Consider the following 13,677-nt stretch of genomic DNA (forward strand, 5'->3'; position numbering starts at 1 on the left):
GCTCTTTCCATTGCATCGTCTTGGCTCCTGCACAGCCGCCTCCTGGGAAAAGAAACAAGCCAAGTGGCTGTAGAGCTGGGCAGATGGGCTGGGCCCTGGATGTGGGTCGTTAACACTAATGCCCTTCGATTGATTGCTTACTAGTCAGCTTGTGGTTTAAGCAGTACTAGCTTGAGGTTGGGGTTACAATGTTCCTTCTCAGTGTCTGTTGCAAGCAGGAGAGCTTAGCTACCATATTTGGTGCTTATCTGCTTGTCCAATGACTTCACATCAGTCTGTTGGAGTATTCGTGTTTTTTTTTTTTTTTTTTTTTTTTTTTTGCCTTGTCTAAATATGGCAAGGCTTTCTGGGTAATCAAGGGGACCAGAAGTAGGAGCCCGGCAGCTGTCTTCAGTGCTGCTTTTTTTGGTCCTGTCCCATTCAGGTTGGCCCCTGTCTCAGCTGATGGGAGGAGAAGGGGGCAGATTGGAGAACATTCCAATTTTCTTGGGGCAAAGTCTAACAGAGAGAAATATGTTGCTCCAAGGTGAGGATTCAGAGGCTGGGGTGAATTACCATATTTAACTTCCTGCCACTTTAGGAACCTGACTCATATTGCTGTAGTGCTTTAGAGTTGATTGTCTTCTTTCCCTAACAACCCAGTGAGGAAGGAACTGGAAAGGTTGCCATATGAGGAAACTGAGGGAAGTATCTCCCAGTGAGCCATATACCTGCTAAATCGTGGAGTCACGATTCTTACCTGTAGGTCACATGCTTTTCACTTCGCCACTTGGCCTCCATAAAACTACAAGATTTAGTCACAGGGTTCGATTGTGTACGTTGCTACCTGTTACCAACGTTGGCTCCGATGACCATGATGGCCCATTCTTTCTTCCACTTCCTGGGGAGGATGGGTGCCTAGTGAAACAGACAGAGCCCCAGATTGGGCACAAGGAGACCTAGATTTCAACCCCACGTCTACTATTGTTCAGTCGTGGGACCTTGGCCAGATGGCCGCTCCTTACCGCTGTTCTCTGTGAGGTGTTGGGTGCTGAAGAGGTTGGATTAGAAGTGATCTTCAAAGCCCGGTATAGATTTTGCCTAGACCTATGATTTCATTTCTGTTGAAGATCCCCACTGAGGAAACGTCCTCTCTCAATACCAGTAATTTGTAATGTAGAAGCTTGGAGAGTTGCTGGGAGTAGAGTGTCTTGGTTGTGGGTCATCATCATGTGTCGTGTTGTAATATGATACAAGACCTACCATGGTCCTGATAGTCCATAATTCTAGGTGGGCATTGCAAATATTGTTATCCCCACTTTATGAATAAGAAAACCAAGACTACAAGAGGAGGAATCACTGGGAAGTATTCATTTTGTACAGCCCTTACTTGGGACAAATCATTGAAATTGTTGAGAACATCTAGTGATTTCCCTTTCCCCCAATTGACTTGTCAGATATGTGAAAATAGTTTAAGTAGCCTGGCAGCTTCCCCCTCCCCCATCCACAATAGCGTCAGATGCATGCAGGTGCCATATTCTTTGTTAGGACTCTTCCTTACATACTTCTGGACTTCTAGGGACTCCTGATTTCTCTACACTTGAGTGAAAATCACTTAGTAGCCATTTTGTTCCCTCCATTCAGTTGAATTCAAACCATGTAGATGTTTGCTGGCCATCTCCCTACTTTTCTAGAACGTTGCCAGGAATACCAGTCCTACCCCTTCTCTGCACCTGTAGCAATCACGTGGCTCCCAGCTTACGCCCAAAACCTTGCCCATCCTCTGGGTACTGTGCCTCTGAGGGGTCACTTCCATGGATGGCAGATGGGACCATTGCTGCCATCTTTGCCCATCAGGGAGTACTCTGGTGCCTTTCCTATGTGGCTAGGACCACCATCAGGCGGCGGTTGCCATCCCTCCCTAGCTTATTCGGAAGAATAAGCGGCATTGTGCTCAGTTGGCACGCTAGAGTGTCAGAGGGCTTTCTAAATGGGGGTTACTGTTGTCATTATCACATTGAGATAAGATCGGCGAATGTGACTGGAGTCCTTGCACACAACCCTGGGTTCGCCTGGTCTAGGCCGGCCTGGCTCTCAACAAGGGAAAACAAAAGATACATTTTTCTTTTTTGAAAGAAAATGTTTATTGATTTCTTGTGTTTTTAGATCACCTTCATTTCCAGATAGATTCCTCCCCGCTCCTCTACTCAGTAAGTTTCCCTTGTAACAAAGATTAAAAAAAGAAACAGAGGCCAAGGGGAGTGCAGCAGAACCATCAACCGACTCTGATAGCGTATGCAGTGTTTCCTACGCATAGCCCCCCACCTCGGTAGAGGAGGGAGGAAGGTGCCTTTTCATATCTGTCCTTGAATACCAAACTTGGTCATCATTATAATTCCACAGCATCAGTTGAGAGAGATGATTTTCATAGCAGAACTTGTGAGGAAATTGTATCCTCCGGGCTTTCCTGTATTCATCTGAGCTGAGCCTTGCTTGGAGTCCGAGCATATTGAGGGCTCCACGTCTTTCATGTAGTCAGATCAGATCTGTCAAAAAGGAGGGGGATGTGGAGAGCACCCCCCCTCCCCCCGCCGAAGATAGAAGGACCTAAATTCAAATCCAGCCTCAGACACTTAAGCTGTGTGACCCTAGACAAGTCCCTTTATTCCAATTGCCTCACCAAGAAAAAACAAAACAACAGGAAATAAGGGAGACTAGATCAGAGGGAAGTATAATCCAAGCTGTCTGAGTCCCAGGGAAATCAACACCATCTACTCATCTGGTCTCTGTCCAGAAAATTGACTGTGTGAACCCTCATTTTACTGTCAGGCCATGTGACAATTTAGTGCCCTGTCATTGCCTCTCTTGTGGGCGGATGTGTGGCCCATATCCCCAGGGAGATGGGAACCTTCTCATAGGCTAGGACTGTGGCTTCTACTTCGTGGTGCCAAGCACAGGTTTGGGCAGTACCTGGCCTCCAGACACAGGAAGTCCTCTCCAGCCTCCTTCTCTCAGAATGCATGTTGGCAGCTGTGTTGCGTGTCGGGCCAAACTGCAGCAGCCAAAGGTGTCAGGTAGAAGAAGGACCCCCGGACCTGGAGCCAAAGTAGAGTTGGGTTTGAGTCTTAGATTTGTCTCTTACTGCCACTTCCTGTGCAACTTTTAGTGTGACTTCCTGGGCCTCGGTTGCCTCTCAAGATCCCTTCTGGCCATAACCTATGAAGCTTCAGGATTTCTCCCTCTTCCTACCTAGACTATTTTCATTGAGGCCTGTGGGAGGTGAGGATGAGGGCAGCAATTAAGCTGTAGAAATGAATCATTTGAGGAGAAATTTACAGGATCAGTGAAGGAGAGATCTGGAGGCAAGAAGGAGTCCCTCCCTCAAGTACTATGTGGATCTTCACCTAAAGCTGGCTGGTCCTGACCATAGTGGAAAGGTACCAAGAGAGCTCCCTTGCAGTCAGGTTGTCAAGTCAACAAGAATCTGTGGAGGACCTACTACATGCCAGGCATTGGAGATCTAAAGAAAGGCAAAAAAAAGTTGTCCCGGCCCTTAAGGAGTCCGCCATCTAATTGGAGAAATGGCACACAAACAACTATGCACAGTCATATGGCCAAGAGACCGATTGGACGAGGCGGGTTCATGACGTGCTGTTTGGGGTGTCTTGGCCACCTGAGCACTTGAGCCATGAGGGACCTCTGGGAAAGCGACCTTCACCTCGGTACTGAGCTGATCGTGACCTGGAATGTCATCGGCAGACCTTCATTTTGCAACCACCATGGGTCTTAGCGGCTCTTTATAAAGAAAGTGAGAGATACCAAACTTCTTGGGGATGTATTTCTTCCAATCTGAATCTAATTATGTATCATTTTAGGAATCAAATGTTCTTTAATTATGCCTTGCTAGGTTCTGAAGAGAATTCTGGTTTTTTAAATGGGAAAATGGAAAACAGCGTGTGCTCAAATAGGTGGGTGATGGTAGGGAGATTTCAGGACCGGGAGTTGAGAGATTTGGGGTCACGTATCCCAGCTGTGTTGGTACCATGACTGCAGTCTTTGGGACCTCTTGGGGTATGGATGATGGTTGTGCCCCTCCCCGCCCCCCTGCCTGGGAGGTGAGGGGGTGGAGCCTCAACCTCGAAGTGGGCCGCTCAAAACTGGGAAGCTAGGCGGAGATGTGAGTGCACTGTGAAAAGAGGAAAACCAGTTGCTGGAGCAGATAACGCAAACTTAGGAAGAAGCAGAGCTGAAGGCCAAAGCGAAACCTAGGGGTGGCTGGGGAGCTGCCCGTTCCTCTGGCTTCCTGGAGCCTAATTCTCTTCCAAGCAGCTGTTCTCATTCTTTCCCCAGCGTCAGTGTGTGTAGAGTCAGGGCCCACTAACTTTCCTTCTCACTTGATCCCACCTACTTATGTGGGGGTTTGTACATAACAACTTATTTCCTGTATGACTTTGAGAAAGTTATTTCTCCATTCTGGGTCACCATTTCCTCTTTTGTCAAATAATATCCTGATACTAAGTGATCTTTATTCTTTCTCACTCTAAAACCCTGCAGATACACCTTGTCAAGAGAATAAGGGACAAAGGCCAGCGGGGCACTTGAGGTGTTCTCCCTGGTGGCAGGAAGATGTTTGGGGCCTTTTAAGGGAGTGGTCCAGCGATCCCAAGGGGACAAGAAAGAATCTGGGTCTGTGGCCATCTTCATTCTGGCCTCTTGGCTAGAATGAGGAGAAGATGTGAAGAAAGAGTTTTGGTCTGACTGCCTATGACCTAGCCCTTGAAAACATCACAAAATGAACAGCTGGAAACAAGTGTGTCTTGCTGTGGTGACTGGGTTGAGCAAGAAGAAGCCAGGGAGTTAAGGTCCCATGCTGACATTCATTAAAACAGTCTGAGGATCAGGCCAGCACACCAGGGGCTAGGGGCAGGGCTTTCACATTAGACTTTGCCTCCACCAGTGTTGGTTGAAATGAAATGCCAGCTCGTTTTGTGCATGGTAAATTTTAAAGAGGCGGCTCAGTAAACAGCTATGCTTTTCCTCTACCCTCCCTCTCTGCTGGAAGTGGAGTGGACTTTCCTGAAGTGGCATTTGAAAAGAATCAGTACCAGTTGGAGGAGAAGGAAAGTTTCTGTCGAGGCTGACCTAAGGGTTAACCTCTGCTTTAGATTATTAACAAGGTTCCTTTGAGTTTTAATGTTCTTGATGCTCAGAATCCTGCAAAACTTAGTTTTAATGCTGTTCCATTTTTTTCAACGTCCAAACTCTATAATATAGGTTCTTATGATATGAAGACTGAATGCATCCATTCATTTTCATTCACTTGCTGCTCTGATGCTTCAATATACAACTTAGCAGGTGCTGTGTGATGGCTGGAGGGAGGGATTGGTAGCCTAGAGATGAATCTGGGCCTTCAAAGGTTGAAACAGAAACTCTAGCAGTTTCTCCCAGATTGGAATGGCCCCATGTACGCTCATCACCAGAAGACAAGGGACCAGCTGTTGAATTTCTTTCACCGCAACGGCTCACGAAGGTGAAGGAAGTTGTTGCAGACGGTATTGGTGGATGGAGTGGCCACCCTGATGAAATCATGGATCCACACCAATGGCGTGAAGTCTGCTATAGCTGGCATTTGCCTTGTTACTATTAAATTTGGTAGTAGAAATGAAAAAGTTATTCCTCCTCTGTTCTCATAGCATTTTGGCTTTCCCGATGGATTTTGGTACCTTTGGACTTTTTTTTGTTTTTGTTTTGATCTGGATCTGTGATTTCAGTGCTCTGAATTCCAATCGTGAAGATTCTATTCACCGATTCAGACGGGCAGCTTGTTTGGAGCTTATAGGTTTCAACTGTTGCTGGAGGCACTACCATGTGTCAGAGATGTGACTCGAAGTCAGGACTGCCTCTCTCATGTACTCTTTTTCTTTTTATTTAGACCCTAATTTATTTCTTTATCGATATGCATGTCTTCCTCTACTAGATGGTAAGTTCCTTGAAGGCAGAGACCTTGCATTACATGTCTCTGTCTCTTCCCAGAGCACTAGCACAGTGCTAGGTGCGCAATAGAGGGAGAATTAATATTTTTTGAGAGAACGGTTTTTTAATGTTCTGTCTTTAAAGGGGTTGTGATTGGTCTGCGTTCACCCGGCTTCTCTGGGAAAAAGGCAGGACTTAAATCTGTCACCACAGCAGGCTGCGTCTCGTCATTACCTTCTTAGCTAATATTAGTATCTTGTCTGTCCATCTAGATTGTAAGCTCCTTGAGAGCAAGGGACTCTGTGGTAATATGTTTCCTTTTTGTTTCCTGGTACCTTGGACAGCACCTTACACATAGTAGGCATTCAATAATAATGCCCCTAAATTAATACCGCAGTCTTTCTTCTTACCCGTATCCTATTATCAAACCGTAACAAAAAGCGGTTGCTGTCAGTCGCTTCTAGACATCTGTCTCTCGGCATTTGGTCTCTTTCGGGACTTATTAAGGTGTTCATTGTGAAAACATAATGGCACAATTATAAAATGAGGTCACCCCCCGGGCCTGAACTATTCTGTGGTCGGTTGACGTTTGCTTTCATTAAAGTAGCTCTGGATTTGTCATCCACAGCATCGGGGGCAAGGTTTTGTTCTTCCCCTGGCATTCTGAACGCTCATACTGGTTTTTTTCTAAAGCTGAAGCCTTGTCAGTCATTCCCGAGCCAGTGTGAGTTTCCATTCTTTCAAAGAAACTTGACCCTTGGCACGACAGACGTGAGGCTTAGTGTAGCTTGCTGGGAAACAGCTGTTCCCTCCAGGCAGCAATTGTTGCCTCCCTCTGCCCTGTGCTGGGGCACGGAGGAAAGGTACCTTAAATCTCAGACTTCTGACACATGACCAGAAGTGGCTCGGTGTTCTGGGGGTTGGGAGTCGGTGGGGGAAGGGGGCTTCCCAAAGATTGACTTACGTTCCTGGGCGACTCTTCCATCCACTTGCAGATTGCATCCGTGTCCAAAAGAGGATGGCTGTGATCCCAAAGTCTTTTTTTTCCTGTAGGAGATACACATTTCATTTGTTAAAGAATCTGTGTAAATTTCACCCCGAATTGTGCCTGGAGTGTATGGTTTTCCGTCACATCTGTTCAGTGCAGTCCCTTCAGTTTAAGCCCCACGAGGGAATGAGAAGATTAGCATCACATGATGCCCGCTTGGCAGGCCACACTACCCTAAACATGTATAAGAGCTGGGCAAGGATCATTTATATTGAAAATATTCTGTATTGTAAATAAACTGAGCAGTCTGGCTGTCTCATCAAGTATTAGGTCCATTCCTTAAGGCTGTTCATGGTTGTCAGCCGTGTGAGGAGAGTGAAACAATTTGGGGCTCAGAAAAAGCTTTGGGGGCCTGTTTTCAAGGCTTTCTGTAAGTAGAGATGAGAAGGGAAACAGGCTGTCTGCTAGGAGGGTGGCTATATTGGCTCTCCCTTCTCCATTCTGATTCTTTTAGTCTGTTCTCATGTGGCCTGAAATCAACATGTCTAAAATCAAGTCTGTTCATTGGTAATGTTTTTTTTGTGTGTGTGGGGGATGGCCTTTATGTTCTAGATCAAGAAGAAACAGCAAGATGTCTTGGGTTTCTTGGAAGCGAACAAGATAGGATTTGAAGAGAAGGATATCGCAGCCAATGAAGAGAATCGGAAATGGATGCGTGAAAACGTGCCTGAAGGAAGTCGTCCAGCCACGGGGAACCCGCTTCCCCCTCAGATCTTCAATGAGTGCCAATACCGTGGGGTAAGGACGATTCAAGAATTCTGCACATTTCCTAGCTAGTGCTTCTCCTTTCCCCTCCTTTAATTGCTCTCTCAGAAGGCCGGATTCTTCTTTGGCCTGTCTGCTGTCAGACGCATTAATCCTCCATGGAAAATGGAGTGCCATCAGACAGAGATTTGATCTCAGATCTCCTTTACTAGCCTTCATCCCGATTTCTTCCAGTCAGAACAACTAGATGTTGTATTTGTGGTATGTCTACAGCAGAAGCCTCTGGAAAGGGTTCAGCTCTTCTCATTACTCTAAGTAAAAAACAAAAAACCAAATCAACTCCAAGCCCATCTCATTTTTCCTCACAATCCATAGTTGTTTTTACAGAGGAGATTTTCGAGATCTTTTTCGTCTTCGAGTCGGCCATCAAACTTTCATTTCTTTGTACGTACTGGTTTTGATGGAGTGATGTGTGAGACACCAAGTCCTTTTTCCTCTCAATCAACAGTCTGGTGACCCCATCCAAAAATGAAACGAGGGTAGTCGAGTCTGACCTGCTCTTGTGGAAGCCTCACTAACAGTTTGTGATCTTTTGAAGTGAAGCCTTTTTAGAAGATCTGGGGGAGGCAGTTTTCAAATAGTGCTCCAGGAGCCCCTGGAGCCACTTCACGGTCAGAGTCCTCTCGGTACAGTAACATTTAATGGAGGTCAGCCCTGTCATTGCCAGAGAAAGTTTTGTAGCCTCTACAGATCTGCGTTTTAATCCCAGCTAGTGATTAGGCAGGTTCATTTTGGTCAGTAAACCTTTGCTCTCTGTTGGTTCATCTTCCTCTTTTGTCTTGCTGGGTTCTTTGCATATAATGCACATGAGCCTGAGCCGGCCCATATGGCACTCTTGTTTTAACTGATCTTTTAAATTGGCTGCTTAAAAGAACTTGCTCGGTTCAGTTCAACAAATATTTACTTGCTCCTGTGACATTATAAAGAATTGAAAGGACTGTTAGAAGTTAGGATATTCCCCCTGCCAGACGTCCCCTTATTGTTAGAAGGAGATTATTAAACCCTTGCTATGTGCCTGGTATCATGTTGAACTCCAGCAGGTAGAGATAAGATGAGGTTGAAACACAGGCCCCGCCCATGAGGCGCTTACAGTCTAATCGGAGACACAAAAGGGACAGACGTGAACCATCTAGAGCGTGAGCCAAGTCAACAGGCACTACTTAAACACCTAAAATAATTCTGAAGCGGCCAGAACATCATTTAGTTCAACAGCCATTTGTTAAGTGGCCCCTCTGTGCAGAGAAATCACAGGTAAGCACCGTTGGCCTTGAGACAAAGGGACACCTTACTAGCTCGCACGCTGACTCATTCCCTCACTCTGTCTGGTTCGTGTGCCCAGATGGATGTTTTCACATCCATTAACCTCATCCTTCTTTGCCACCAGTCTTTATTGGGGAGGTGAGGTTAGGGCAGTTCTTGTTCTCCCCTCTGCCAACCCGCAGCAGCAGCTGGGGAAGAAGTGCCAGGAAAGAGCCCGAGCCCAAGCTGGCACAACCAAGCTTTTTCCACAAGAGAGTCTGTCAGTTATTAGGAAAGGCCTGGGGATCCCATCTGTCTTGTGCTAGTGGAATCCAAAGCTCACCGGCTTCCTTTTCAGGTGGGAAAAACAAAAAAGATTTTTTTTCTTTGAGCAAAACTTAATTCTCTCATGTCTCAAATGCTACTGAAGCTTAGAATTGGAAGAGGGATCGTTCAAGTCCCCTTAGATTTGTGGCCCTTAGTAGCCAGCATCTGACAAAGGGCTCTTACCCAGATCCTCAGGCTGCAGCAGGAGCCCGGACTGGGGTTTGATCACATTATAAGTTATCTTGAAAACCGCCTATTTTCACAGTTGTTACTAGAGACCAAGGTGTGGTGTCTGTTGGCTCTTTTGGAGACCGTCAACACAAACTGAATTCTGGGCCAAAGTATCTGGAGAAGCTTTTTTTTGAAATGGTAGAGGTTACTTTCAAGTCAGGTATTATAGGGAGAAGAGGGATTAGATTTAATCTGTTAAACCTCAAAGGACAATGGGTACAAGTTGCAAAGAGGCAGACTAAGGCTTGATATAAGGGAGCCTTTCCTCGTGATTTGAGTTATCTCAAATCATACTTGGGGAGGTGAGGTAATGGGTTAACACCACCCCCTATCTTGAGGTCTTCAAGCAGAGACTGAATGCCTACTTACAGATTCCTTTTTGGGTATGAGTTGGTCTGGCTGCCTGTAAAATTCCATGATTTGTCTCGAGTTGTTTCTGAGCCATTGATGTCAGGAGTCAGTTAGCTTCACATCTGGGGGCGTCCCTCCCTCTCTCCCGCAAAGCCCGACGGCGTTGATGGCGGTTGGGTGCCTTTGAAGAAATACATTGCTTATAAATGGATGCCTTGATTTCTTGAGAAAACTTTGGATGTGGCAAAAGCGAGCCCCTCCTTGTTGAAAGGAGCCAAGAATAAGAGAGTAATGAGTACTTGGGCTTCTTCTTGGGGTGAGGCACCTCTAGCCTCAGGGGGCCCTAAACACTGGCTGAATTATGTGTGGTGGGAGCTGCGGGCCTACTTGGCAAGCTGTGAGAGAGGTCATCTTGGAGAAGCAAACACATCAGGGCTGCTTTGTCGCTTCTAATAAATCAGGCAGAACGGCAGGCTTGCTTTGCTGTAGTTTTTAAAATTACAGGCAAGATCTGAAAATGCCACTTGTTTGCTGGGTTGACTCAATTTGGGTTATGTCCTACAGCCTTGTTTGGGTGACTATTTCGGTCACTTAGGAGAAGGTTTTGGGGCTGGCAGGGTAACGGTGATTATAACCCCACCTTCAGCCATCCTCAGTGTTCCAGGCCCTGATTTAGCCTGGCTTCTAACTTCTCAGACATTTAATTGTTGTTGCTCAGGTCCCCGGATGCCCCGCATCGGGATCCAAACTCAACACTCACCATATCCATCTTCTGCCCAAGGGCCTTCTTGGAAGGTCAAAGTAGCTGGGGTGCTGATGAACATTTCTTCGTTGATGGATAATGGGAAAGAAGCAGCCCGGAGGAAGGGGAAGCTTAGGGGAGAGGGAACCGTTGCTCGCTAAGAGATTGTTGTAACTCCCAAGATGCAACTGAGCTGCTTGTTCCAAACTGGCTGAAAATGAAACACAGACTGGAGGAAGGCATTTATGAGTTGCTTTGCCTCCAAAGCCCCCGGGACTGTTGTGGGCCTGAGCTTTGCCCCTTTGCTGTATTTCCTGGTAGCTTAGCACTTTAACATTGAGATTACTCTACAGAGAACTTCTTCAATTTTTTCCACTCTCGACCCCTTTTTGCCTGAGAAATTTTTATGTGACCCTGAGAATATAGGTATATAAAATGGGTGTACAAATCAAACAAATCAGAAAGAAATTCATTTTCAAAACAATTCTTTGGCATACATATAATTTTCCCACTTATTAAAGATGAAAGCGAATTTGCATACTAATGAGATGGATGTGCTTGTTTATTTTACAGAAAGAATTTAATTTTGGTGGAATGTTTGATATCTTTTACTGTTGCCAAATTTTTTGCCACCCCTACGTTCAGTTAAGGGACCCCGTATGGGTTCGTGACCCAAAATTTAAGAAGCTTGGCTCTACGGCAAGGACAGAGTATCTCAGTCTTACCCAGGGGCCACCAAGTTGGCCCCGCCCTCCCCTCTGCCATATTTGTTTCCTTCATGTTCTTCAGCACTCCTGATTCTCTCTGTCTTCTTTTTCACTTAGGATTACGATGCCTTCTTTGAAGCCAGAGAAAATAATGCAGTGTATGCCTTCTTGGGCTTGACAGCCCCACCTGGGTCAAAGGTAGGTGCTCCTTCTGCTTTCTGGTTGACAGGTAATGATTTCTGATGTCGTGTAACACTCCTGTGAGAGAAGCTGGGTGCAGTGTAAGCTCTCCCAAACTGGCAATCCCTCTGTCTCCCGAATGCGAGGCAGTCCTGGCGATCGTCTTCCATCCTGATTCAGATAGACTCCGATTGGAAAGCCAGACGTGATCCATGGCATTCCCAGGCTAAGACAGGGAGCGTCAAGACATGCCAACAAGCTCCCTGAGGCGGCCGGTTTCCTATTGGTCAGCTCACCAAGAATGTTAAAGACTTCATTATTAGAGCTGTCATGTCCCTTTCTCAATCACAACATGTGGCCCAGACCGTGGTCATTTTCCTGGCAGAACATGAAGAGAAATGCTACAGAGGGATCCATTGGTGATCCTGAGGAGCCCTGGGGTTCAAAAACTGGACAGCGAACTGCTGACTGAATCTGAGACCTTTTCTTTGCCAAAGGCAGATTCCTTTTCAACTGTATTATCCCAGGAGAACCTGAATCAAAAAGCCAAAGCCAAAGACCTGAACGAATGGCCCCTCGATGACTTCTCTCTCTTTCTAGGCTAGGAGCACAGCTAACAGGAACTCTGCCCCCAGTGTAGAGAGGCTGGGTTCATATGCTTACTGCTCTCACTGGAGACTATAGCATGTTGATCAGTTACCTTCCCGAGTCTACTCTCTGTCAAACTGGCTTTTCTCGTGGACAAAATGTCCCATTTTAAGCTCTGTCTAATTTAAATCTTCAGAGGGTCTTCTGTGTAAATGTATTAGTGCTACTCAAGCCAAGTAGGGACATCAACGGACAGCTTTTTGGTGAGTTGCAGGTGAGTTAGATGGTGCCGCTATGAGGGCCAAGTGGGACAATCTTTAAACTACTTTCAAAATGTCAGTTGTTCTCATCATTAAAATTGCTGCTGCCTCTACTAGTACTACTATACCTACTACTACTAGTATTCCCACCCCCACCACTACCACTACTACTACTACTATTGCTGCTGCTGCTGCTGCTGCTGCAACGCCTTCTCCTCCTCCTCTTTCCCCTACCTACTACTACTCTCTTCCTCCTCCTCCCGCTCCTGCTATTGCTGCTGCTGTTCTGTTATTCAGATCTGCTGGCTCACTTCCCTTATTTCAAATTGGGTCAGTAATTCCAGGTGACATTTACTTAATGTTTTAAGCCCAACAGAGTACTTTACAAACACTGTCTTGTTTGAGCTTTGTAACGATCGTGTGAGTCTGGGCATTGGAGGCACCACTGTCTCCGTTTTATAGTTGGGTGACCAAGCTCTGAGAGAGCTTGAGACTTGCCCCAGGACTTGAACTCAGCTCCTTGATTCCTCCTGAACTAATTAGGCTTCCATATCCATGAAACTTTAGCTATTCAAGGGACTTCCTCAGCCTCCTTTCAGTAGCCTACGATTTGAGGATTTCTCTCATCTGTGTTGCTTCCAGAAAGCTCTTTCTTCAGGTGCATTTGCTGTTTTCCCTGACTAAAATAGTAGATTCTAGAATTGGAAAGGACCAGAGTCATCAACTATATTTTACAGAAGAGGAAACTGAGGACCAGAGCAATCAGCCAGTCAACAAACATTTATTGTGGGTGCACTATATGGCAGGCACTGTGTCAAACACATTATGCAAATAAAGGCAGAAGCAGAGAACTTGCCCTCAGCAGTTCACCTTCCAATTGGGAAGATGACAACAGGTGGATGACACATACATAGGCCAAGTGTGCTGATGACACAGATGGTAGTCTCAGAGAGGTGCCATCACAGGGAGAAATGGAGAAAGGCCTTCTGTAGAAGAGAACGGAGCTAGGAGGCTAAAGGATAAACCCTTCTAGTCATGGTGACATAACCAATGCAAAGGCATGGAGGTGGGAGATGGATAGTCCTGGTGATAGAGAGAAGGGACTCCCACTCAGCTTATGTAATTCTAGATCAAATGTTCTGTCTCTTAATGGCCAGCTAGGGGTCAGAGGGGTGAAAGGGCTGGGCTTGGAGAGAACAAAAAGTGAGTTCAAATTTGGCCTCAGACACTTCTTAGCTGTGTGACCATGGTCAAGCCAACCTCTGTCTAATTTTCTTCAATTGTAAA

At 46.1% G+C, this 13,677-nt stretch overlaps 1 protein-coding gene across 1 annotated transcript in view; it reads left to right on the plus strand.

Annotated features, from left to right (window-relative positions):
- SH3BGRL (SH3 domain binding glutamate rich protein like) overlaps positions 1-13,677 on the plus strand; it is a 96,206-nt gene that overhangs the window by 76,836 nt on the left and 5,693 nt on the right. Inside the window, exons 2-3 of the mRNA XM_051969065.1 lie at positions 7,553-7,738; positions 11,480-11,560. Of these exons, the coding sequence (XP_051825025.1) occupies positions 7,553-7,738; positions 11,480-11,560 (267 nt within the window). The remainder of the gene's footprint in view (positions 1-7,552; positions 7,739-11,479; positions 11,561-13,677) is intronic.

This window comes from Antechinus flavipes, chromosome X (assembly GCF_016432865.1).
Source record: "Antechinus flavipes isolate AdamAnt ecotype Samford, QLD, Australia chromosome X, AdamAnt_v2, whole genome shotgun sequence".
Lineage (NCBI taxonomy): Eukaryota > Metazoa > Chordata > Mammalia > Dasyuromorphia > Dasyuridae > Antechinus > Antechinus flavipes.